Here is a 27,030-nt window from a genome sequence, read left to right on the forward strand (position 1 = left end):
ATTTGTGTGCAATTATCCACCTTTTTCCATAATTAAGAAATTTTAATTATTATCTCATGGTGATGTCACTATAATGATATCATAATTCTCTTTTTAATTTCTTTTCTTTTCCTTTGTTTTCTTCATACTTCTTTAATTTAATTTCATATTTCAAAATTTTTATTTCTCAGACTTTATTGGATAGTTAGGTCATGAGTCACCTCTAGGGGTGAATTGACCAATTTGTCCCTCGCCGGATTGATCCGGTTTGCAAATAATCTGGTATTTCTTTCGGAGTCCTGACCTAATTATTTACCCTACTTATCAACTCTTTTCTGTGATTTTCTCTTTTCTACTAGGTTCGCAATATTCCTTAGGACTGCGGCGTCACATTTTTTAGTTCAGAATTCGGATTAAAACTGACCTCGTAGTCACTTCCCGGGAAGGTCACCTATCGCTGTGACCCTCGACTCATTTAACTTTTTGTGCTTTATTTTTCTTATTTATACTTAACCTTCTAGCACTCACTATTTATTTTCATTAAGGGATTTTCTAGGTGTCTTAAACATAGTTCTAATTCTCTTAATTGTCCGGATCGACACCGATCACCGGAACAGTAAATTACACATAGTTATGCATATAGGGGTGTTATAATACTTGTCATGTTTTAAGCGAAAGTCATGTCATGTATGAGCTAGGCATATTGGATTTGGGGAGTCACTGGTGACAAGTACATCTTACGTAAAATGTTTGTGATATGAAAACCCATTTGGATGATGCATTGCATATGTATGAAATGAATAATATAATTAATGTTGGTTAGTTTACTCACTAAGCTTGTTTAAACTTACCCTTTCCCCCCCAACTCTCAGATGCAGGTTTGCAAGATTAAAAGAGATATTTGAAGAGAGGGCATCAGAGATAGTTTGAGTGCTTTTCTTTATGTATGATGCATGGATAGACAGACATATAAAATATGAATGGATAGTATTGTGCTGATAATTATAGAAAAAATTAAAGATATGTAATATTCTAAGTATGAATGATGATGTTAATATTATGTTAACTCTTGGGGGAGTGTAAATATTAAATCATTATGCTTGAGAGCTTATATATGTAAAAGTTCAAATTATGAACCACTTTTATGTTAAAGATATTTATTTATGGATGAAAAGATTCAAGTATAATGGTTTGTAATACATTTAAGCATTAATAGTACAAGTGTTAAAGGTATATTCATATATTTTAGACTTATTATGGATTTCGATAGTCTTAAACTGGCTCAATTTCTAGTTTTGATAACGGCCTTAACTTTATCATTACTAACTCTTTTGTTTCTCATTTATCGATTTTTAATTATTAGACTATTGATTAAATTGACAAAAAATGGACACAGGACCAAATAATTAATGAAATTAAATGTGAATTAAATTATATGTTTTGAGAATATGAGAATCAAGCCATTGATTTTAACATAATCAAAGGAGTAAATTAGTAATTTACCCATATATTAAACTTAATAATTTATTTTCAAAAATATTAAAATTAAAGAATTAAATAATAAACTACCCATAATTAGGAAAGCCGGCGACGGTGCCTAATTTGTTCTTTCGCTTCCCACGGAGCAGCCGCAGCATCGTCTTCTCAGATCTGTCTCCCTCGTCACTGAGAAAGAGAGAGAAAACAGAGGTCTCTTTGCCGTTGACATGGCGATTAGGGTTTTTCTTATTTCCCTTTTATTCTTGTCGACCACAATCACTACCTTTTCACTTTACGAAGATCAAGTAGGCCTCATGGACTGGTGAGCTCCCAATTTTACTTGATTTAACTTCCGTTTGGTTCTCTAGAAAAATCGCAGAAAATAGTAAAGAAAACTTTCTCATATGGCACCTGTATCGCGTTACGTAACTTCGATTTCTATACCTTCTCTGGAATTCGCTGAATCCTAACGGAGTTCGTTGCCTTTGTTCTATTATTGAACTCAACCTTATTAGTAATTGAACTTCGCTTTTTATGATGTATCATCATCGACCTGCTGAATACTCAGATTCTTAGTTCAATCCTAATGTAGGCATCAACAATACATAGGGAAAGTGAAGGACGCAGTATTCCATACACAGAAGACTGGTAGAAAGCGCGTTGTTGTTTCCACTGAAGAGAATGTTATAGCTTCCCTTGATCTTCGGCATGGCGAGATTTGTAAGTCGTAGTTGTGTTTTATGATTTTATGTAATTGGGGAGAGACTCTTTGTTCTATTAGCTAGTAGTTTGGAATGGTTAGTTTTGATGTACAGGTAAATTTTCTATTTTCTTATACATGTTTATATTTGTTGTTGAAAGCTAATTGATGTTTTGTTTATGCAGTTTGGAGGCATGTTCTTGGGAGCAATGATGCTATCGACAGAATTGATATTGCCTTGGGGAAATGTAATTAAGTTCATATCTATAATTGCTTTTGTTGTTTACCAAGTTGTGTAAATGAATGATTTCATTCTTGAGCATATAGTTGCTTGATCATAAGTGGAGCTTGTCCTATAAGAATATAGTTTTACTTGATTGTGGTTTTAATGGGATGCATTTTTATAGGGATGATACGAGTCTAATATTGATTAGTATGGTTGTTAAGCTTTAGAACAGTTATTCTAAACTGATGTATAAAAAGAACTCTTAGGGACTTGTAAAGGTGTATTGATTGAATGAAATATTGCATTTCTGTAAATCTCTTCTTCCCCTGTAATGCTTATGTGTTCTTCCCTTTCTAGTTCAATTCTTCCTTTGGTTTGCATCAATGGTGTCAGAGATGCAGACTAATATCTTGAGACTCTTTTCTTTTTCTCTGAGTTCTTCTTCCTTCTTCTCTTTCTAATTCTTTCTTTTCTGAAACTGTAAGCATCATTCTGCTGATTCTTTTCCCTGGTTATTCTTCCTCTTCCATTCTTGAACCTGGGGTTCTTCCCTCTCACCTGTTCTCAAAGTTTTCTGTTCTCTTTGTTTCTTGGTTACCAAACCATCTATCAAGATTCATCTACGTTTCTCTTATTGTATCCCTAAATTCACACCCATTTAATTACATAAAATTCCTGCCCAATTGATTACACGAAACCCTCCCATGGATGTTCATCTATCAGTCACAAAGACTTCATCAGAAATTGAATGATTGAAGGTGCAAGGGCTTGTGCTTGTGGTGTGATGAGCAATTTACTGCTAACCATGATTGTGACAAGGCACCATTTATGTTGAGTATCATAAATGACATTGTAGATGAAGAAGGTGATGATGAAAATAGCAAGGAATTGCAGCAAATCCAAGAAAATATTCCTACCATTGATGATAATGTTCAACAAGATTGGCCATCAGTAGCAAATGTTTTTGTCGTCAATGGCAATGTTCAACAAGAGTGCCCACCAATCTTTCAGCCTCTTGAATATTCTAAATGGAATGAAGAAGGCCAAGATTCTGAGAATTCAACCTTTTCCTTGCTTCAGATATCACTTTCGGATGATCAAAATTTTTCAAAGATGGAAAATCATGCAACTGTGCCTTTGCTTTTGGTTTGCCTAGTGCAAGAAATTCATGACGTGGAAAAGCCATCAATTCCTGCTGAGAATCTTCCACTTTGTACCACTAAGCTAAGCCTAATGAAGTTTGGGTTAATATCCTTGATAAGAGATGCGAGGGGCTTTGCCAATTGGATAAGCCAAAATGCGAGGTTTCAACTTCTTGGATATCCATGATATAGCTAGATTAGTTAGAGGTGCCTATGCGGGGAAAGAGTTGGGAATCAGTTTCTTATCTCACAATTATGCAGTTGATAGCAATTTTTATTTGTTTAAGAATGTTTTAGATTCATTTGTTGGTAGTGAAATGGATGCGATGGATCATTATGAACAAAATTTTAGAGTATGCACACTTCAAGAATCTAGATACTGGTCTTCACTATTTTCCTAAGGTATCAAATTGGATTTTGGAGAATGCTTATCCATATTATATGCTGAGGGTTCATTTGGGAAAGATTAGATGCAAGATGAAACAACTATTAAATCATGATTCCATTGGGCATTTGAACAAGATCAAATGCAAGATGAAGAAGATGTTCTAGAAAATTTTATTGTTCCCTTCAGGTTCCATTAGCAGAGACTTCTTAGACCTTAGAGTTTGTTTTCAATTTTCCTTCCTTGAGGGCAAGGAAGCTTGAGGGGGAGGTATTGATATGTGTCTGATACTGTTTAGTACGGGTTGTTAAGCTTTAGAGCAGTTATTCTAAACTGATGTAAATCTTGCATTCTTCGCTGTAAATCTCTTCTTCCCCTATAATTCTTTTGTGTTCTTCCCTTTCTAGTTCAATTCTTGCTTTGGTTTGCATCAAGGGATTATGGTCAATCTAGGATTCTTTTGGCCATCAACCTTTCAATTTGGTGTTATAATGGCCGGTGATATTCTTTGTGATTCCATAAATCCTTCTTTTTTTTTTTTTTCTCTTTAGCGTGACCACTGTATAAAATACTGAAATGTCATCGCGCCTTAAAGTTTTTAGTTTATTGAGATTCAAGAAAACAAAATTAGTACTCTGGTTTGCTGAATGGTGGTTTGTATTATGTACACATATATTAATGCATTTTGTTGAGCTAATTACAACATTTGTTCATGATTTTATCATATGTGGAGCATTGCTTATGGTATTATTATTTTGTCTAGACATTATTTTTTTCCTTCTGGTGTACCCTGGAAGGAATGAGCATTTGACTGTTCTAGTTATCCAGATTCTTAAATCTTCTACCTCATTTTCTCAGACGTCATTACCCTTTCATCAGAGGGGAGTATTCTAAGAGCATGGAATCTTCCTGATGGGCAGATGGTGTGGGAATCATTTCTTAAGGGCCCAAATCACTCAAAATCGTTATTGTTGGTGCCGGTTAGTAAATGAATTTTTTATTGGTTACCTAATACAATCTCTCAGAGATACGATGATCGTTGAATTGCAGTTAATGAGCAATTTTATGAGGTCTTCCTGCTATATATATATTGTTTTCCAATTACAATCAAACATATCTTGGATCATTTGCAAAATCAGTCATCAGATAATGCTGAGATCATTTGTCATAATGTACTTACTGTGATGAAAACTTAATTTTCTCCCATTTGTTGTTAGCATAATTCACCCTCTTTGGAGGATCTCAGTTCTTCTTTCAAGTCTGCTCTTATACATCATGCTTTCTATAAATTTTCATAACAATTCGTGGTTAACTAAGGTTTCTATCTCCAGACAAGCTTGAAAGTTGACAAGGACAATGTGATTATTGTGTTTGGTAAAGGAGGCCTCCATGCTGTTTCTAGCATACATGGCGAGATTCTCTGGCAGAAGGATTTTGCTGCTGAAAGGTTTGCCCAATTTGAAGTATTATGTGTTAAGTGTTGTTTTTGTTTTCAGCAATCACCAGACCATTGATTTTGTGATTGTCCTGGTTCCTGGTTGCAGTTTTGAGGTTCAGCATGTGATTCAGCCTCTTGGAAGTGATATAATATATGTTGTAGGATTTGTTGGTTCATCTCAGTTTAATGTGTACCAAATGAATGCAAAGAATGGAGAGCTGCTGAAGCATGAAAGTGCGGCATTATCTGGTGGTTTTTCAGGGGAAGTTTCTTTAGTTTCTAGTAACACACTTGTTATGCTGGATTCCACTGGTTCAACTTTGATAACAGTGAACTTTCATAATGGAGAAATCAACTTTCAGAAAACAGACATATCAGATCTGATTAAAGAGTCCTTAGGGATGGCAACGATATTACCTTCAAAACTTGCTGGAATGTTTGCTTTGAAAACCACTACATTTATGATATTTATAAGAGTGACAGATGAAGGAAAGTTGGAGGTGGTAGATAAAATCAATCATGTAACAGCTGTTAGTGATGCTCTCTCATTCTCCGAGGGTCAACAAGCATTTGCATTGGTTGAACATTACAACAATGACATTTACCTTACAGTGAAGCTTGGGCAAGAGTGGAATAGTGATTTGCTTAAGGAAAGCATTAAATTGGACGACCAAAGAGGTTTGGTCCATAAGGTTTTCATAAACAATTATATCCGGACAGATAGGTCTCATGGGTTTAGGGCTTTGATTGTCATGGAAGATCATTCACTTTTACTGCTACAACAAGGTGAGATTGTCTGGTGTAGGGAGGATGGCCTTGCCTCTGTTATAGATGCAACAACATCCGAACTTCCTGTGGAAAAGGAAGGCGTATCGGTAGCAAAAGTGGAAGAGAACCTTTTCGAATGGCTCAAGGTATGATCTGAGTAACTACTAAGATGGTTTTGTGAAGAAGAAACTTGACAAATTTCCAGAAATTTAATAGTAAAACATAATATCACCCTGCTTAGGCTTGAATGAGATCAAGCAATCAAGGTTAAAGCTAGCCCCCCACTGCCGCCCCCGCGCGCGGCCCCCCTGGCCCCACCCCCCCTCCCCCTCCTTGATGATTACTTATTTTCATTTGTTGACTGGTGGGAAAATGACATACTCATAAAAAGATTGATACTGTTCTGGTTGAGTATTGGATTGCAGATAGAAAAGTCTTGATTTCTGTTTCTTTCAAATGAATTATTCATTTTTTACTGCATTTTCTCAAATATTTCTTTATTTCTATATGCACATGGGATGCTTTATCATAATTGCAACTATCATTATTCAAAAGCAATGCTCTTCAGTGTCTCTTCCTGCGGGTGTTCTCTGTGTGTCCAACGAAGACTTGATCAGAGAGTAGAGTTTTTCCATGCAACCTGGTTTTATATTTAATTAGAAGACCTACCATATAGTTTTTGGTTCCCCCCTTTTGCTTGACTGTAATAAGGTCATAGGTCTGTGTGGCCCTATGATGGTAATCACCAGCACAAAAGAGGAATTTTGACAATTGAACTATCAATCTCTCACATCCTGATTTAACCGGTCACATATCTTTGAAGATTAGAGTCCTTAATTCTGCGAACATCCGTCTTTGCCCCCTTATTAAGAAATGTGGATGTACATTTTGCAATGGCAGGATGTATGATTGCATGTTTGTATATCTTGTTTTATCTGATAATTCTTTTTACTACTGTGTTCATTGTTTATTTTGATGATAAATTTCATTGATTGTCTCTTCTCTGATACTTGAATTTTTGACACATGATGTTTTATTGTTGTAAGGGACATATTCTGAAGATTAAGGGCACCTTAATGCTTGCAAGCCCTGAGGAGGTTGTGAACATACAAGCCATGAGGTTGAAAAGCTCTGAGAAGAGCAAAATGACCCGAGACCATAATGGGTTCCGGAAGCTGCTAATTGTGCTTACTAAATCTGGGAAGGTTTTTGCCTTGCATACTGGAGATGGACGGATTGTGTGGTCTCTCTTGTTAAATTCTCTGCGTAAATCAGAAACATGTGAAAACCCAACTGGGCTTAATTTGTATCAGTGGCGGGTTCCTCATCACCATGCGATGGATGAGAATCCATCTGTTCTGGTAGTTGGCAGGTGTAGATCAAATTCAGATGCACCTGGTGTACTTTCTTTTGTTGATACTTACACGGGGAAGGAGCTTGGTTCTTCCAGTCTTGTTCATTCTGTTGTCCAAGTGATTTTGCTTCCATTTACAGATTCAAATGAACAACGGCTACATCTGCTAATAGATGCTAAACAACGAGCACATTTATACCCAAAAAACCCTGAGGCTGTTGGTATTTTTCAGCGTGAGTTTTCTAACATTTACTGGTACTCAGTTGAGGCTGATGATGGCATTATTAAAGGACATGTGTTGAAGGACAATTGCATTGGCGAAGTATCAGATGAATATTGCTTTGAAACCAAGGAGATATGGTCGATTGTATTTCCCTTGGAGTCAGAAAAGATCATCACAACTGTGACAAGAAAGTTGAATGAGGTATTGCTTTTTTCCCTTTGAAATGTTGGCAGTTAATTTACTGCCACTTCATTCTTTGTTTTAAAAATTCTTGTTGCTTGGTTAATCGATTTTGCAGAATTGCAGTTCTTAATTCATTAACAACTTTCATAATTGGCGCTTAATAAATTTGTGTTGTTTAATTAGGTCAGACAGACAAATAGGCATATTTTCTGAATTTGTATTGGAGTGGCATTTGATATATGGATTTTGACTACTAGTAAAAAAAAAAAAAATAGTGATTTTCCTGTCTACCTCTCATTAACTCAATATTAGAATGTGATATTAATTTGTAACTTTGTATATTTTCAACGCTATCAATTGTAAATAGAGAGAAAGATATCAATTTTTTTTCTAGAAAATAATGAGGGTACAGAAAGGAAAAATGGAATTAAAAGTGAGAGTTGGCATAACATGAATTATGTTTTATTAAACTCTGTAAAAATGGAAGGTGACAACCTTTTTGGGCATAGGGAGTATTATTCCTCTTACATACTTGCTGGTGCAAAAAAGAGGGTGTCTTCTTCCTTAGTGTAATATCATTATTTCTTCTGTAAAATGAGTGTTTCTTGTACATGTTTGAACAGTAGAACAATCATTTAAATATATCCCCACCCGATTTTTACCTTCCAGTTTATGGGCAATGATTTTGTATTGTGGCAGGCATTGTAGCAAGTGTGCTACCTGGATTAATATGTGATGTGCTTTATGATTGTTGCTTCCTGCATCTATCTATCTCCATAGGATTGCTTACCAAATGCTTTGCTACTGTACGTTTTAATTCTAAAAGTTGCTGTTTCATTTGTTCTCCAGGTGGTTCATACTCAGGCAAAGGTTATAGCAGACCAAGATGTGATGTATAAATATATATCAAAAAATTTACTTTTCGTGGTGACTGTTGCACCAAAGGCCACTGGAGGTATTGGATCAGCTACTCCAGAGGAATCATGGTTGGTTGCTTATCTTATCGATTCAGTAACTGGTCGTATATTGCATCGCATGACTCATCATGGCTCACATGGTCCTGTCCATGCGGTAAGTTTCTTTTGTTTTTCTCTGTTTTGAATAAAGTTATATTTACTCACGCATGTTCACATTCTGCAGGTTTTTAGTGAAAACTGGGTTGTCTACCACTACTTTAATCTTAGAGCACACAGATATGAGATGTCAGTCATTGAAATTTTTGACCAGTCTCGAGCTGTAAGCATATGATCTAGGAATACTTTGTGCAGTATTTATATGCATTTTGATTCCAAACAATTAGCTTTTGCAAAATGAATACAGGACAACAAAGATGTTTGGAAGCTTGTTCTGGGAAAGCATAATCTCACTTCTCCCATTTCTTCCTATTCTCGACTAGAGGTCATAACAAAGTCACAGTCATACTTTTTTACCCATTCTGTCAAAGCAATAGCTGTTACATCTACGGCCAAGGGTATAACTTCAAAGCAGTTGCTTATTGGTACAGTTGGTGATCAGGTTGGTTAACATCTTCAAACTACCTCAAATTCCGAAGTTGGTTCATGATTTCTTTTGAGACTTTATTTCTGTTCTGGTTTAATTATTTTTGTACCTTGTGGAAAATATGGCCATGGGCATCTTAAATGGCAGCTATGCTTTTATGTGCACTGAGTGCAAGTGAATGCTAACAGGTTTTGGCACTGGATAAGCGTTTCTTGGATCCCCGTCGATCAATTAATCCCACACAAGCAGAGAAAGAGGAAGGAATGATACCTCTTACAGATTCATTGCCAATAATTCCTCAGGTTAGTTGTTAGTTACCTGATATCTTCTTCTTCTTCTGTGCTCCTCTGCAATAATCAGTGCTTAGTTTTTATTGTTCTGTTGTTTTCTTGGGAGCACACATTTGATTTGGTTGGATCTTCTTTTTTTTTTTGAGCATGCTTCACGTACATACTGAATCTCCAAGTATAAGATGGAGTATAGAAATGGATTCTACAGTGGTTCACATAGAGTTAGTGATGTAGAACTAGAAGCTTAGGGCACAAGAGAAATGAATTCTCTAGGATATTGAGAAAAAAATTCTCAAAATTGGAGGGGAAACTAGTTCTCAAGAAAATATTTTATGTAGTTGTTAATAATGATCATAATTAAAAGCTACTGAACGATAGAAACTAGCCCTATTTATAGAGTTTACAACCCTAATCAAATTAGGGATAAAAATCCAAATTCAAATCTAGTTAGGAATATAGATTAAGACGAACTTTCTAAATATGATAAAATACTTCCTAAATAAAATACTAAACCTAATAGAATTCTTGAATAATAAAAACTCTAAGTTTCCTTAAATACTAAACCTAATATAATTCTTGAGTATTAAAAGCTCTAAATTTCCTTATTTTACATGGAATAAAATTCCCAAGTATCCTAATTTTATTCTTCTTCCAATACTGCATTAGTTTTTAGTGATCAATTATTGTTGGGTTCATTATCTTGTTTTCCCTTCCAACTCTTATGTGTGAAATGATTTATTTGTATGTGAAAATAAGCTGATAATGACCTAACTTGGACACATTTTGGTGGTATAACTAGCTAGAACCAAGCACATTGCTTGGTTGAATTTGGTCTTGGCAAAATATATATTGGAATTATCAAAATTGTGACAAACAACAACTAAACCTTAATTCCAAACTAGTTGGGTTAGGCTATATGAATCCTTTTTTGCTATTAAGCTTCGTCTGAAATCAATTCCACAATCAATTTTCAAAAATTGTAATTTTTTTTTATATTACTTCTCTTTACATCATTTTGGTTTCCCCTTTTCTTCTCATTCATCCTGCACTAATTTATCACACTTTTATATGGGGCATTTGATGTTCTATATTGGACATGATCAACCCATCTTGATTGAAATATTCTCATTTTATCTCCAATGTGCTACATGCAATTTTTGGCAACTATGGTCGTTCTTAATCTTATGTATTATTATAATATTAAACAGCCATTTTAACATCTGCATTTCTGTCATGCTCATTTTGTGGGTCTATTGTTTCGTAGATGCCTAACATTCACTTTCATAAACATAGCTGGTCTGATCATAATTCTATAGAACTTACATTTACTTTGTTAGAATGTTATGGTCATACAACACACCTATTGCACTTCTCCATTTCATCTATCTTGTTTTGATCCTATGATATATATCCTTATTTACTATTCCGTTCTTATGAATCATAGAACCTAAATACTTGAATTAGTTACATTTTGACACCAACTCCAACCAATCAAACCTCCTCTCCATTCCTTCTACAAGAGCTAAACTTACTTCTACTTGCCTAAAACCCTTACTTTCAAGAGTCCTTCACAACTCCAAACTTTTTGTGAACTCCTTCAATAATTTAATCCACTGACAATATAATTTACAAATAGCACGCATCATTGGACATGTTAAAAGATCTGAGTCGGATGCCTTCCTTAAAATGACAAGGAAAGAAAATGAGAAGTATAGAAACTAAAATCAAGTTGCGGAGCCAAAATGAATTTCATGCTTGTTTGGATACAATTACTGGATTGTCCAAATATCATGGGTATTGAGTTTGTTAGTGCACTTGATAATATTGGGTGCATTGGTTATAAGAGCTTCGTGTAAGAATTTGTTTGTCTATTCTAGTATTATTCAAATAGGGTTTATCAAAACTATCTAGTTTCTATGATAAGGAGCTCTGAATTTCAAAATATTTCTGATATATTGATGGAGGGGGAAGTGATTTTGCTATGTGAGTATGGGATTGATGCATGAGTTTATGTATGCATTAAAAGAGAGCATGAGTTTACTTAGGGAATTATAGGTCATCTTGTAAAAGAGAACATGAGTTTATGTATGCATTAAAAGCTTTCAAGTATGTACTTGTGCTTAGACCAAAACAAGGTTCTTGGGCGGAAGAATCTACAAGAATGTCCTAAACTTTAGCTCCAAGGGATGAAACTAAATTAGGTGTTCTTAGGACTTAGAAGTCCAAATCAACAAAATATACACGCATAATCACACTCAAAGTGAAAGATAATTTGTATCTTGAGGCATTAGTCTGCTTGTGAGTCTTCAAATAAAAAATCAAAGCTGAAACAAGTCGAGTTCAGTTCCTTGATTGATGCAAGTTCTTCTTGAGATTCTCGGGATTTTAGGACGACTTGTTTTAGAAAAGAAAATGATAAGTAGATTTTATTTATTCAGGAATTTTTGGGGATTCCTAGTTAATATTTGTTCAAATGTTTCTTGTGAAAGATTTATAATATTAATAATTATACTAGTAGGAATAATAATTCTATTATAAATGGTGCAGTGGGTAGCAAAGAATTCAAGTTCACGGTGAGAATGCCAAAATAACTTGGTGCGAGCCAAGCCAACAAGTTTGGCACACTAAAACTTAAAAGAAAACTTCTGAAATTATATTGATGAATAATTCATCCATGATGCCTCTATGGCTATGTAGAAAAGATCTACTTGTTCTACAAGTATTACAATAATTACTAAGTACTTGAAGAGTCTCCTTGAAAAACTAAGTTATGATAAGTACTTAAAAAATACTTCTTGAATAATTAAGTTCTAATAAGTACTTAATAAATATTCCTTGAAAAGGTAAGTTATGATAAGTACTTAATAAGTACTCCTTGGTGGCTAAGTTTGCTTATTGGGCTGGATATGTGCATTGAGCATGTCAATAAATACTTATGACTTTTAGGTATTTTGTTAGACCTTTTCTGTTATTGATAATTGATTCGAGAATTAATAAAATTGAGAATTTATTTCTCTTCTTTTTTTTTTTCTATTGGTTCTACATTAATGTGCTATCAGAACATCTTTTTTACATGTTGCTTGTTAGCAATCAAAACTCCGTTTACTTCCTGCAAAATTTTATGTCCGTTGTTACTGTTCTTTCTTTCTTCTTGCCCTTGCAAAGCCTGTGCCTCACATTTTTTTTTGCTGTTGGGCTTTCTCGCAAAATAGTCTTATTGACCTTCCCTCTTTCACAATTTTTGTTTTATTGTCCCTTGGTGTTTTAGCCCCCTTCTTAAGCCTTTGTTAAGTGTTGTCCCATCACCTAGCCTCGTGAAATAACCTCTTGTAACAACCCAGCCAACAGTTCTTCACCCTACCATTACTATCGGCCACCAAATAGCCACAATGCCAGGAAACCTTTTCCCAGCTTGATCGCCACGCCAAAAAGTCCACTGGAAGCTGAGATTTGTCGGAGTCAAAATTGGGCCCGAATCCAAACCCAACAAAAACTGTGCAGATTCTGACATTTGGACCTTCACCGTGCCTTGCTAGCCGATGATTGTCTCCTTCCTGATGCTAGAAGTTAAGTTTGACATCCCTACAGCAAGTAGAGGTGAGCATTGAGCATACAATGGTTTTAACCAAAAAACTTAACGGAACTGATTTAGGTGTTTTGGTCTATTGATTCAATCTTTTTTCTTTTAGAATTTTCAGCTTTTTTTTTTGGTTCGATTATCAAGGTTAAAAGCTGAAAGAACCAAGCCAAACAGATGAGTAATACATCTCTGTTTTGGTCAGTTAAATAATCCTTCTTCCTTAGTCCCTACCTCTCTCTAGACTGCAAGGCAAGCCATAACATTTGTAGCCACACTGCAAGTCATACGGTGGTTCCTGTCCACACCAAAATCCATACCACAAGCCACAAGCCATACAACGGTTTCTATCCACACCACAAGCCATTAAGTGGTTCTTGTCCATACTGCAAGCCATGCCACAGTTCCTGTCCATACCGCAAACCATACTGCGATGGGTATGAATATGCGTCTGCATTGAAAATCAATGAACCAAACTGATAATTTTCAGTTCAATTTGATTTCTTCTATACTTTGGTTTGATTTGGTTACTATAATTTTAAATTTTGGTTTTTTGGTTAGTTCGATTTGAAAACGAACTGAATAATTGCACACCCCTACTAGCGAGTTCCATCTGCTTTGGGTGAAGATCTGCCCATAATTGCAGCAAGGTCACGTTGCTTACTGTGCACTTGCCCATACATGTTCTTATGCCAACTCATTGCCACTTAAACTACATGCTCATTGCCAGGTCACATGCCACATTAGCACTTGTGCCACGTCAACAAATTTTTGGCAGAAACCCTCCTTACTAATTTAGATGCTCTGATTTATTTTTATTTTTCTTTGGATAAAGGCTAAGTTGAGTTGAGTTGGGTTGAGTTTATTTTGACATCTGTTTTAGGCAAAAATGAATTTTTAGGGCTAGTAAAAGCTTTGAATTGTGTTTTTCAGTGAGGTACACTTCTCTAGTGAAACTTGATTTGTATTTATATATTAGGTAGTTAGATAAATTTTGTTGGTTCCCAAGACTTTGGTTCTTTATTTACTTTAATTGCTCAAACAATAGCCTTACCCAATTTATTTTGAGCAAAAAAAAGGAACACGTAGAACAAGAAGAGCAAAGGAATCAAGAGACAAATTCTCTAGATTCAATGGAAGGGAAACAAATTCTCTAGGGAAATTAATTCTCAAATTTTATTTATTCTCAATAATGATATTGTAAGTTCTAAGAAAATACTTAAATTACATAGGTATTTATAGACTATTGTTTAGGGGTGAGCAGATTTTGGTTCAAACCGAGAAATCGAACCGAATCAATTTGGTTCAATCGGTTCGGTTTTAAAATTTAATCAGTTCGGTTCGGTTTTATATTATTTTGATTATTTCGGTTTGGTTCGGTTTTGAAGATAAAAAGATCGGTTAAACCGAACTGAACTGAATAGTAATTTTATATATTCAAATCGAACCGAATCGATTTTTGAATTGATTTAATTTTATGGGAAATTTATGAATTATATTTAATTTTATATATGTAAATTGTTTAATTTCATTGATTAATGGTTATTAGGTTTAAACCAAGGTCAAAATTAGATCAAATAACTTGAAAATCAAGTTTAAATTAAAAAATAATCAAAAATCAAAACCGATCGGTTTGAACCAAACCAAACGGAAATAGACTGTTTGATTTGATTTTTCATCAATTTTGGTTCGGTTCATTTTCTAAAATACGTAATTCGGTTTTCATAATTTAATTTGGTTTGTTTCGGTTCAGTTTGAACCGAATGCTCACCCCTATTATTGTTCCTAATATTAGGATCAAAAAACCCTTGATCAATTGCTAGTTAAGAATCCTAAACAAAACAAACTAGAAAAATAATAATAAGCCTAGTAGAATAATAAACTTAATAATAATAGAATTCCTAAAAAAAGGTCTTAAACTTCCTAATTCTACAATGACTATAATTCCTAAACTTCCAATATTGCATCATTTCTCCTGATTGGAGAAAATTTGATCTTGAGTCTTGTATTGTAGTAGGAGTAGGAACTTGATTCAAAGAACACACAACTCTATCGTCTTCAATGATAGCAACGAAATTGAAACAAAGAGCTTAATGTTTTCCTTTGCATCCTTGAAACATCGGAGCATAGAAAATAAATCACAACTTCAATTGAAAAATTCTTCAATTTAGTAGAGGAATAAGCTTGGCTTGATTTTATTCAATTTTCTCCTAGGGTAGATTCCTTGAGCTTTTCTTGCTCTACTTCATCAACTTCTTGCTTTAGAACAGACTGATCAAAAGTTCCCAACTCAAGCTTATCAACTTGGATGCCAATATGTGCAACTAGAGCTGAAGGAGTAATAACCAAAGTTTCAATTTCTGGTTCTCCAAGCTCATGACTCTTCAAAGTGCTCTTTTTTTTGGGTCAATTTTCAATTTGATCTTCGAATTCTTGTTCATCTTCAACTTTAAGTTGCTCTTGTTCAAATTGCTATTTCAGATGTTCTTCCATTCTTTCCCTAACTTGTAAAATTTATTGGGCATCTTGATATTCTCTTTCCTTATCTCGTAAAATTTATTTGATTTCTCGATATTGATCATGTAAATAATAACATAACTAACATTCATGACCATTGTTATCTATCCACTGACATATATATAGTAATCGACTCTTTATGGTATTTGATTTCATAATATAGTTCTTCAATGACAACTTTGTAGTAATTGATTTTATCTTTGTAGTATCTTGATGTAAGTCCACAGCATAAAATTCTAATTGAAGAAGTACCTCATTGCAAAATACAAATTTCAACCTTTAAGAGTTGTTTCCACCATAAATGGATGCTATAATCAGAATTAGCACGCTGAAATTAGCAAGGAGAGTGCTGTCAAATTTCTTTTGCTAACATGGCATTGTTGTTGATATGTCAGTTAGCTTGCAGCTAATGTGGCACTTGAGCTGGTGCTAATATGGCGAGAGCAGGGGCAGGCTCTGGTGGAATGAGTGCACAGTAAGAGACTGACTCAGCTGGAATTCAGGAGCGGATCTGACTCGACCCAGTTAAATCTCACACAGGAGTGTTGAAATGGAGTTTTTATAGCTGGGGATTGGTTGATAGTTGCCAGCGAAGCTCCAGATAATGTCATGATATCGAGATTTTCCAACTTGACTTGATCAGATGTCCTATTGTGGCTTTTGGATGCCAAAGTTGCAGTGTTGGATTCTCACAGAGCTGATGAGGTTTTGGGGAGGTTCAAACGATAAAAATTTTACAAGATTTGGCCTGGTCTTGAGTTGGGTCACCTTACGATCTAAGTGGATCAATTTTTTTGCCCTCCTCTTTTTTCATAGAAAGAACAGCATAAACGTCGCAGGAATAGTAAAGGAATTTTCAAAACTCTAGTTGCAAATTGATGTAGAATAAGAAAATGATCAGGGAAACAAATTGTCTAGATTCAAGTGAAGATAAATTCTCTAGAGAAATTAATTTTCAAAAACTTTATTTAATTCTTAGTGACTTTCAAAAGTGGGCAACATAGAAGCCAAATCGACTTCCTCTTAACCAGGAAGACAAATAGAGCTCTATGCAGGGATTGCAAGGTCATTCCAGGAGAGGCTTTAACAAGTCAACATCGGTTGGTGGTCTTGGATGTCAAGTTTATGAATAATTCAAGTAAGGTCAGAAGAAATAGTATAGCTCGAACAAAGTGGTGGGAGTTCAAAGGAGTAAAGCAAGTGAAGTTCAAAAATGAGCTTCTCGAGTCTGAAGTATGAAAGCTGGATATGGAGGCCAATGATATGTGGATGCAGATGACATCAAAGATTAGAGAAGTAGCTAGAAAAGTACTTGGAGAGTCTAAAGGACATGGACTACCCTCAAAAGAGAGATGGTGGTGGAATGAGGAAGTACAAAAGGCAGTGAAGAGAAAAAGTGAATGGTATAAGAAATTACCTAAATGTGATAATAATGAGGCATATGAACAGTATAAGATAGCAAAGAAAGAGGTAAAAAAGGCAGTTAGTCAAGCAAGAGCACAGACCTTTGAAAAGTTATATGAGAAACTTGGAACTAAAGAAGGGGAGAAAGATATTTGTAAGGAGGAGAGAAAGGAAATGTCAAGATCTGAATCAAGTTAGGTGCATTAAGGATAAAGAAGGAAAAGTGTTGGTGAAAGATGAGGACATTAAAGAAAGATGGAGAAATTATTTTAATGATCTCTTTAATAATAGTCAAAATGGTAATAGCGTGAATATAGACTATTGAACAATAGAAAAGAATGTAAATTATACTAGAAGGATTAGATCTTTAGAAGGAAAGGAAGCACTTAAGAGAATGAAAGTGGGTAAAGCCTGTGGACCTGATGAAATACCAATTGAAGTATGTAAGTGTTTGAGAGATATGGGAGTGGCATGGTTAACTAAATTATTTAATAAGATTCTAAACTCAAAGAAAATGCCTGATGAATGGAGGAGTATTTTAGTACCTATTTTTAAAAATAAGGGAGACATACAGAGTTGCTCAAACTATAGGGGAATTAAACTCATGAGCCATACTATGAAGTTGTGGGAGAGAGTTGTGGAGCATCGACTACGTCATGATACTTCTATCTTTCTCAATCAATTTGGTTTCATGCCTGGTCGTTCAACTATTGAAGCGATCTTTCTTATTAGAAGCTTGATGGAGAAATATAGAGATGTGAAGAAAGATCTACACATGGTTTTTATTGATTTAGAGAAGGCTTATGATAGTGTTCCAAGAGATGTCTTATGGAATGTGTTAGAACAAAAGAGGGTATCTATTAAGTACATACAAGTATTGAAAGATATGTATGAAGGAGCTACTACTATTGTGCGCACAGTAGGAGGGGGACAGGAGATTTTCCGATCTCAATTGGATTACACCAAGGATCAGCCATAAGCCCTTACCTTTTTACATTAGTTTTAGATGAACTGACGAAACATATACAAGAGAGTATTCCTTGGTGCATGTTGTTTGCGGATGATATTGTTCTGATAGATGAGGCACGAGAAGGAGTCAATAGAAAGCTAGAGCTTTGGAGAAGTACTTTAGAGTCAAATGGTTTTAAGTTAAGTAGAACGAAGACAGAATACATGCATTGCAAGTTCAGTGAAGGCCAAACTGGTGATAGGGAAGGAGTTAGTTGAATGGAGTGGTACTGTCCCAAAGTAATCACTTTAAATATCTAGGCTCAGTCTTTCAAGTAGATGGGGGATGTGAGGAGGATGTTAGTTATAGGATTAAAGTCGGATGGTTGAAGTGGAGACATGCCATGGGAGTTTTATGTGATCGTAAAATTCCCAATAAGTTGAAAGAAAAATTTTACCGTACAGCCATACGACCGGCTATGTTATATGGTAGTAAGTGTTGGACACTAAAAGAGTCATATGCATCTAAGATATGAGTTGCAGAGATGAGAATGTTAAGGTGGATGAGTGGTCATACTAGACTAGATAAAGTCCGTAATGAGAGTATTAGAGAAAAGGTAGGAGTGGTGTCAATTGAAAATAAGTTGAGAGAAGGGAGATTGAGATGGTTTGGTCATGTGAAGCGTAGACATACGGAGGCTCCAGTTAGACAAGTAGAGCACATTAGGTTAGATGATATAAAGAAAAAAAAAGGGTAGACCTAAATTGACTTGGAGGAGAGTAGTACAACATGACCTAGAAGCATTACACATTTCTGAGGATTTAACCCAAAATCATTTAAAGTGGAGAAAGCGAATCCATATAGCTGACCCCAAATCTTTGGGATAAAGGCTTAGTTGAGTTGAGTTTATTTAATTCTTAGTATTAATATTATGATAAGTTTCAAGAAAAATATACAAATTACATTGGTATTTAGAGACAAGCAATTCTGTGATAATTAGGATCAAAAACAATAATCAAATCCTAATTAGAAATTTTAAACAAAACAAACTAAAAAAAAAATAATAAACCTAATGATAATAAAATTCCTAAAAAAAAAACTTAGACTTTCTAATTCTACAATGACTATAATTTCTAAGCTTTCAATATTTCATCACTTTGTCTCTATATCTGCTCACTTTTGCCTATTTCTATACATATATCCATTCATTCATAACTTTGACATAACACTTGAAATTGAATTTTGTTTAATATTGTGAAATTCTTTGATCCAAAGAGTGTGGATGAATGTCGACAAGGTTCATATGTTTAGCTTTGTCTCCACTAAAACGGCTCAAGCCAATTTGGCTTGGCTTCTCTTGCTTTATATTTCCTTGCTTTTTCTTGTTTGTTGGCAATGCGGCACATCCAACACTTCCCTCTCAAATGCAACTAGATTGGACTCAAGATTATAGGTCCAGTTATCACTTAAACTGCATGCAGTCGCCTATCCACTAGAGTTTGGATTCTTCTTTTGCCTCAACCCTACGAGTTTTGTCCTTTTTACTAGTCTATGGATCCACCGGATTTTGGATCGTTATGGCATTGCCCACTATGCTTTTCGTGTCTCAAAATATGACCTGCTTTGATGCCATATGAAATTTAGAAAAAGTATTGGGCATTAATTCATTTTCAACACGGACATATATAAGTGATTGAGTTGTTTATACACTAAAATGACTAGCAAATTTAATGTTACAATTCAACCGTTTATATTATGCCCTTTCACTATGTATATTTTCAATGTGTGATTTCCTTACATATATTTATATTGGTGTGTCTTCATCAAGTTTGTTATTTGCATTACTTTTTGACAATTTTTAGTCTCTCAGCACCATTCATCACCATGATCAATAAACACCATTCCTTCACATCACACAGATTCCCAACTTTAATGTGTTGAACTTGTTGAACTATGACAAGTGGCAAAATCACTGCACAAATGAGTTAAATTCACAAATCTTTGGGTAAACGTTATGGATGAAGGATAGTTAGGCAAACGCTTGGTTTTCCTCATTTTGTTGAGTCTACACCCGTTATAGTTTATATTTCAGGATGCAACATGCATCTCATAGAGCAAGAAATATAGCTCAAAGGTATGTGCAATTTTCCTCTACTGGTAATCTTTCTCTGGATGATTGGGAACCTTTTGTGTATGATGAGCCTTTTCCTAAAGAACCACTTCACACTCCCTGCTATTATGAGACAACTAGTCCTCATGGTGGAGCCGCTAATAGGAATTAGGCCCATGTATCGTTTTTGGGGGTCCCAAACTGAATTGAAGAACCATACCAAATCAACAAGAACAATGCCGACAAGAACTTATTTAGATACTTTAGTTTGGTTATGGTTCTAATTCTGGTTCTTCACTAAGAACCAAGCTGAATTGAGAACTAAATTTATACATATGTTTTTCTATGATTTTTTCAGATGTGTTATATACTTTCAATATAATTATATATATATATATATATATATATATATATATATATATATATAATTATGGACTAAATACAATATAATATTATATTTTATTTCTTTACATTTTCTTAATAATTTTAGTTATAAATATATTCAATTACCTTATAATTCTTAATTATAAGTGTACTATTATGTTATATATACTTAGTTCATAATTATATTTATATTTTATAGTTAAATATTATATAATTAATAAATAGCTAAAAGGTATATTTTATAATATACTTGTACTACTATATTATGTAGTATGCTTAATCTTAAATTATATACGTATCTGGTACTTAAAGATTATATAATTTAGAAATAGTTAAAAGATACATGATATATTATGAATTAATAATCTAATTAATAATTTAAATACTAATTCAAATATGACTTTTTATGAAAATAATTGTATAAAATTATTTGAAGAACTGAGAATCGAACTGGAATTGAAGAATTGAGAACCTTGTCGAACCAGAGGTGAAGCAACAAAGAACCAAACTGAATCGTATCGAAAACAATGAAGAATTGAATTGGAATCATACCAAAATTTCATTTTGGTTCCTAGGTAGATCCGGAATTGGAATTGCATACTCTTAATAGGAACCATAGACAACCTCCTAGGCATGATTATGATGAACGCGTTGATATCACTAGGAATGTCAAAATCAATAGTTTGATGAAAGATTGAATCTTAATGCTTTAATTGAATGGATGAGAATGAGATGGAGGATTATTGTGGTTATTATGATATGTTTGATTTGGACTATGTTTGTTTTGTCAAAATGAAATGTGATTGGGGCTGTTAAGAAATATTGGCAAACTGTTCAGCACAATTTGGAGCATTTAAGTGAACCACCTATTACAAATGGCCGGTCATGAAACACAAATTGAAAGAGAAATGTTTGTTCACCTAAAGTCATTTATTAAACTATGATAAACTTTGAATAATTGACTCATTCTAGTGTGACTGATTACATGTAAAAATTTGATAAACTTTTGCTTGGATGTGTTGCTTTATAAAACCTTTTTATTATACTTTACATGTTTATTAACGGTTGAGAATAGGGAAATTATGCTTCTAAGAAAACAGAGAATGCCTATAAAAGGCTTTAGAGATAGAAGTATATGACAAATTGTCATCTTCTAATCATGTAGCTTCATATTTTATAGGGTTATATCACTCTAAATCTTTTTTTTTTTTAATTATTATCTAATTCTAGAAATAGCACTGATAAAACCAAAAATAAAAATATCACTTGCGTAAGTGAAACAAGTCTCTCTTCTAATTCTCATTCTGATGTTGCATATAGTGGATCTCGTGCTAGTAACTCTTCCCCTTTATTCTATTGCTTATACATCACTCCTCTAGTGTAGCAACACGGGGGTTGTATTTGCTGTTTTGATCTTCATTTTATTGTTTCTTGCCTATTGATTGTGTCCTTTAAACTGATGTGAAAATTATTCTCCAGTCGTATGTTACACATAGCCTTAAAGTGGAGGGTCTCCGAGGCATTGTAACAGTGCCTGCTAAGCTTGAATCAACCGCGCTGGTCTTTGTCTATGGTGTGGATCTCTTTTTCACTCGGCTTGCGCCCTCGAGGACCTATGATTCACTTACTGAGGATTTTAGCTACGCATTGTTGCTAATGACAATTGTTGCACTTGTCGTGGCAATCTTTGTCACGTGGATTTTGTCAGAGAAGAAAGAGCTACGAGACAAGTGGAGGTGAATTTAGTTCTCTAGTCTCTGTGCCATAATTTATTTTCCTCTCTTCAGATTAAAACAAAACGTCATCTTGACTTAAACTGATTTTGTAGTGCGCCTTCTTTTAGCTGCAATTTTTTGCGTCATTAATACATTAGGAAATGTTAACATCATGTATTGAAATTTAGATGTCGCAAGGAAATTGTTCCTCGATAATTGTTTTTTTTTATTATGGTGTCATTTTTATTTACCTAATTAAGCTGGAGCAAAATGCCAAAAAATATGGGAAAAAATGTAGATTTCCTTGTAATAAATAAAAGTATGGGAAAATTAAAAATTATGTCTTTGCTTCATAAATCCTTTTGGGAACAATTCCAAGACGAGGATGAAAATATATTTTTATGGAATCCCATTTATAAATAGTGTCATGAAAATTAAAATTCTAATTAATGTATACTTTTTCTATAATATTTAATCATTTATCACTTAAAAATTACTTTTATTTTAATTTTTAATTATGGGTTCATTTTTATTTATTTGAGGGGTAAAATATCTTAATTATCTATGCACATATTTTATATGTGAGAAAAATAAAATAAAATAAAATATTTATAAAAAATAAAATATTTATAATTTTAATTTATATTTTTACTGAATTTAGATATGAATTAATTTCAATTCATTTTAAAATATTGATGATAATCAATAAAAAATAAATATTTATTAATGTATAGTATATTATAAATGCACGTACAATTGTCTTAAAGAAAATAAATTTATATATAAAAGAATGTAAGGCGGGACGAATTTGTGAACTCATTAAAAATATATGATTAATTTGTAAGTATTAATAAAAGACATAATTATTAAATTAAATTTTTATTTATAAAAATTTTTGTAGATAAACTTAGTATAAAATAGTTTATTTTTATAACTGAATTTAAAATTTTATTTTAAATAAATAAGAGTGCAGAATTGAAATGTGAAAAAATTAAATAAAATATTTTTTATTCAAAATTATGCTGAATAATAATATAGGGCAAATCCTTCTATCAATGATATAGTAAATCAGTAATACAAGGTGCTCGTGGTCGTAAAAAAATGAGAAAAAAAAACAGTAATACAGCAGAATAAAATCACAAATTTTTTCATATTCCATCTACACAATCAAAGGAACAATCAAAACCATGATTCAAGAATCAAAATTAAGAATAAAAAGAAGTCGAAAGAAGAATCAAAACTTATCAACAATAAAAGAATCTGAAAATAAAATAAGGGATTACAAAAATAAGTTTGAAATTTTGATAATTTCATTAAAAAAAAATTCATTCTCTGAAATTAAATAACAATTAAAAGAAGAGCAGTGACAATGGACGTTTGCCATTGTAGTGGAGTTGAAGGAATGGGCGATCCGATATGCAGAGCAACTAGACCAGATGGGACCTTAATTAGACCACCTACTGCTACTGCAATGCGCAGATCTACCGTCGCTTGGCTAGCCATTATCTGATATTAAACTACCCGTTCATTCCACTTGAAAATGTCTTCTATTTTTCATTTTTAGATTAAGAATCAGACCAGATGGGCGTACCGTGACAAGCAAATGACACGTACACTCCAGCTTGAAGGAGAGTGTTGAGATATTTGACCCTTAATTAGCTGTTCTAGTTATGTATTATAATTAGGGGGTACTGTAAATCAGCCCAAAATTAAATCTTTATTATTCCTGTTTTTGTAATCTTTATAAATTGCCAATCAAGCCTGAGGAAATAATCAATCTTTAAATTGCCAATTAAGGCTTCGTTTGGGCATTTTTACATTTTTTTAGCATTTAGGCATTTAAAAAATTAGTGAATGAAAATATTTTTTATTAAATGAAAACTTAAGTAATTTATAAATTTTGATAAACTTATTAAAACGTAAAAATATTTATACATATATTACATAAATATATATTATTAATTTAATATTATAATTAAATAATAAAAATATTTTTATAAAAAATATTTTTTAAAAATAATTTCTTAAAAAAAAATATATTTTTTTACATACATATATTTTTCACGAAATAAAAGGTGGTGCTTTAGACTGTAAATCTATAAGCATAGTTCGTTCTAGAGTGTAGTCATGTTTAGGAATAGACGAATAGCGAGACGTTGAACAAGAACTTGTGATAACCCATAACGGCATCCATGTAAGAAATGTGTGTTTGGAACGGTGTATGAAGTAAGCTGATGGGAAGCTCAGCAAAACGTGATGTAAAAGAGAATTGAGTGCGTCATTTTTATTGTTAAAAGGGAAAAGTGGTGGGGAGACCACTCCAAATAAGTTGTGTCTACGGCACACAATCCATCCACATTAATTCCAAACTTTGACAATGTGAACATAATTTACCAATACTCTCACTTTCTAAGTCGATAATAACAAAGCTGTATCCTCATGCTTCACATTAAAAACTTTGCGTACAATTTAGGGGACAGTAACATTATGGTTTCCCTTCCAAGCATTGACCTCTTGCTTTCCAAAATTCATTAAATAGGAAGCAACTGTGCCTGCCTTTGCGCAAATAATTTCTATTTGATTCAGAATTTCCAGGGCCTGATCAATGGTCTACTCATGGTGTCTACTTGGTGCCGTGCATCTTGTTCTTCTTTGGGGTCTAACCCCAATAGCTGTCCTTGCCATGCCACCTCCCCCACCGATTCGATGCAATGATTCTGGCTGCACCCTTTACAACTCCTATGGTGCCTGGAATGATCGGAAGGCTTGTAATGTTCCTAATGTCTCGTATCCTTCATCTGAAGAAGAACTACGCTTGGCTGTGGCATATGCTAATAGAAATAAACTCAAGGTTAAAGTGGTTAGCGGATTTTCACACACTATACCCAAGTTGGCTTGTCCTGGTTCACAGTATGAGAATTCGATGCTAATAAGCACACTGAATGATAACTCTGGCATTGAAATTGACATGGCTAATTTAGCTGTCACAGCTGATGCTGGAGTGGGTCTGCGTGAGCTGATTGATAGAGTTGAAGAAGCTGGATTGAGCTTGGTGGCAGCTCCATATTGGGAGGGTGTGAGTGTGGGGGGACTTATTAGCACAGGAGCACATGGAAGCTCATGGTGGGGAAAAGGTGGAGCTGTCCATGATCACGTCATTGGCCTTAGTCTTGTAGTCCCTGCAAAGGAGTCTGAAGGGTATGCAAAAATTATCAGAATTGAAGCCCAAGATCCTCTGCTTAAGGCAGCCAAAGTATCTATAGGATTATTGGGTGTCATCTCCAAGGTCAGTTTCTAAATTCGATTGTTCTTTTTGCTTGAATGTATCCTAACTTGTGAATTTTATTGAATTATAACCTGAAAATCAATAACAGGTGAAGTTGTCCCTGGAGCCTGCATTCAAAAGAAGCATAACATACAATTTCACAGATGATGCTCACATAGAGGATATGTTCATAGATCATGGGAAGAAATATGAATTTGGCGATATTACTTGGTACCCATCAAGGAAAACAGCAGTCTATAGATATGATTTCAGAGTTCCTCTCACTGCCTCCGGTAATGGAGAATTCGACTTTCTTGGATTTCAATCAAATTCTATTGTGGTATCACAATCAACTAGAGCAGCAGGTACTGTTTATGACTCCCTCTTCATCTTCTGTTTCTTGTGTTCAACTTCTGACTGATTAAAAATGTAACATTATGCAGAGAAATCGTTGGAGAAAGCAAATAATGTGAATGGAAAGTGCTTATTGGCAATTTCTTTTGTGGGGTTTAAGAAGTTGATAGCCAATGGATTGAAGAATGGCCTAATCTTTACTGGCTATCCAGTAGTGGGTCATCAGGGGAAAATGCAGTCTTCAGGTTCTTGTTTATATTCCCCTGCAACAAGAATCGATACCTCTTGTGCTTGGGATCCAAGAATTAAAGGGCTCTTCTTTTACGAAACAACTGCAATATTTCCTGCTTCAAAGTTTGGAGATTTTATCAAAGATGTTAAAGAATTGAGAGACCTTCAACCAGAAAATTTTTGTGGGGTTGATATCTACAATGGGTTCCTGATACGATTCATCAAGGCTTCTCAAGCATATCTTGGTCAATCTGAGGACTCTGTGGTTCTTGATTTTAACTATTATCGAGCTGATGATCCTTCAACTCCAAGATTAAACCAAGACATTTGGGAAGAAGTAGAGCAAATGGCATTCTTCAAATATGGGGCTAAACCTCATTGGGCTAAGAATAGGAACCTGGCATTCTTGGATGTGCAGAGCAAGTATCCTAATTTTAGCAAGTTCCTTGCAGCAAAGAAGATATTAGACCCTCAAAACATGTTTTCTAGTGAATTGTCAGATGAGATATTCATGTTAAGAAAAGAAGCTGTGAAAGGCGATGGCTGTGCCCTGGAGGGGCAATGTATATGTTCAGAAGACAAGCACTGCAGCCCAAAAAATGGGTATTTTTGCAGACCAGGTCTTGTATACAAAGAAGCAAGGGTCTGCAGGTATTCATCGTCCTCAAGGACCTCAACTACATTAAACATTCTCAAAAGAGTGATCAATTAAATTCCTCGGTCACAGTTGATCTACATAGTAGCTTAATAGTCTGAGTGTTTATCAGGTAAAACAGGAGGTGTAGAACCTTTTTCTTTATTTGTCATATGTGTGAGACTAAGAAATTTTAATTTCTTACGCGTATTTCATTCTTTCA

General features: G+C 34.1%; 2 protein-coding genes across 2 annotated transcripts; both read left to right on the forward strand.

Moving 5' to 3' along the window:
* Positions 1 to 1,547: 1,547 nt before the first annotated feature.
* On the forward strand, positions 1,548 to 22,552 carry LOC110667937 (uncharacterized). The gene is made up of 12 exons (XM_021828947.2): positions 1,548 to 1,780; positions 2,051 to 2,178; positions 2,344 to 2,406; positions 4,770 to 4,891; positions 5,243 to 5,358; positions 5,456 to 6,263; positions 7,164 to 7,895; positions 8,727 to 8,948; positions 9,018 to 9,113; positions 9,198 to 9,392; positions 9,566 to 9,679; positions 22,088 to 22,552. Exons 1-12 carry the CDS (start codon positions 1,686 to 1,688, stop codon positions 22,346 to 22,348), a joined length of 2,952 nt encoding a protein of 983 aa, XP_021684639.2. The 5' UTR covers positions 1,548 to 1,685; the 3' UTR covers positions 22,349 to 22,552.
* A 2,245-nt stretch (positions 22,553 to 24,797) lies between these two features.
* Positions 24,798 to 27,030, forward strand: LOC110667924 (L-gulonolactone oxidase 3). Its single transcript, XM_058145800.1, has 3 exons — positions 24,798 to 25,609; positions 25,698 to 25,953; positions 26,032 to 27,030. The coding sequence occupies exons 1-3, from the start codon at positions 24,929 to 24,931 to the stop codon at positions 26,883 to 26,885; spliced, it is 1,791 nt and encodes a 596-aa protein (XP_058001783.1). The 5' UTR covers positions 24,798 to 24,928; the 3' UTR covers positions 26,886 to 27,030.

The sequence above is a fragment of the Hevea brasiliensis genome, chromosome 4 (assembly GCF_030052815.1).
Source record: "Hevea brasiliensis isolate MT/VB/25A 57/8 chromosome 4, ASM3005281v1, whole genome shotgun sequence".
Classification (NCBI taxonomy): Eukaryota; Viridiplantae; Streptophyta; class Magnoliopsida; order Malpighiales; family Euphorbiaceae; genus Hevea; species Hevea brasiliensis.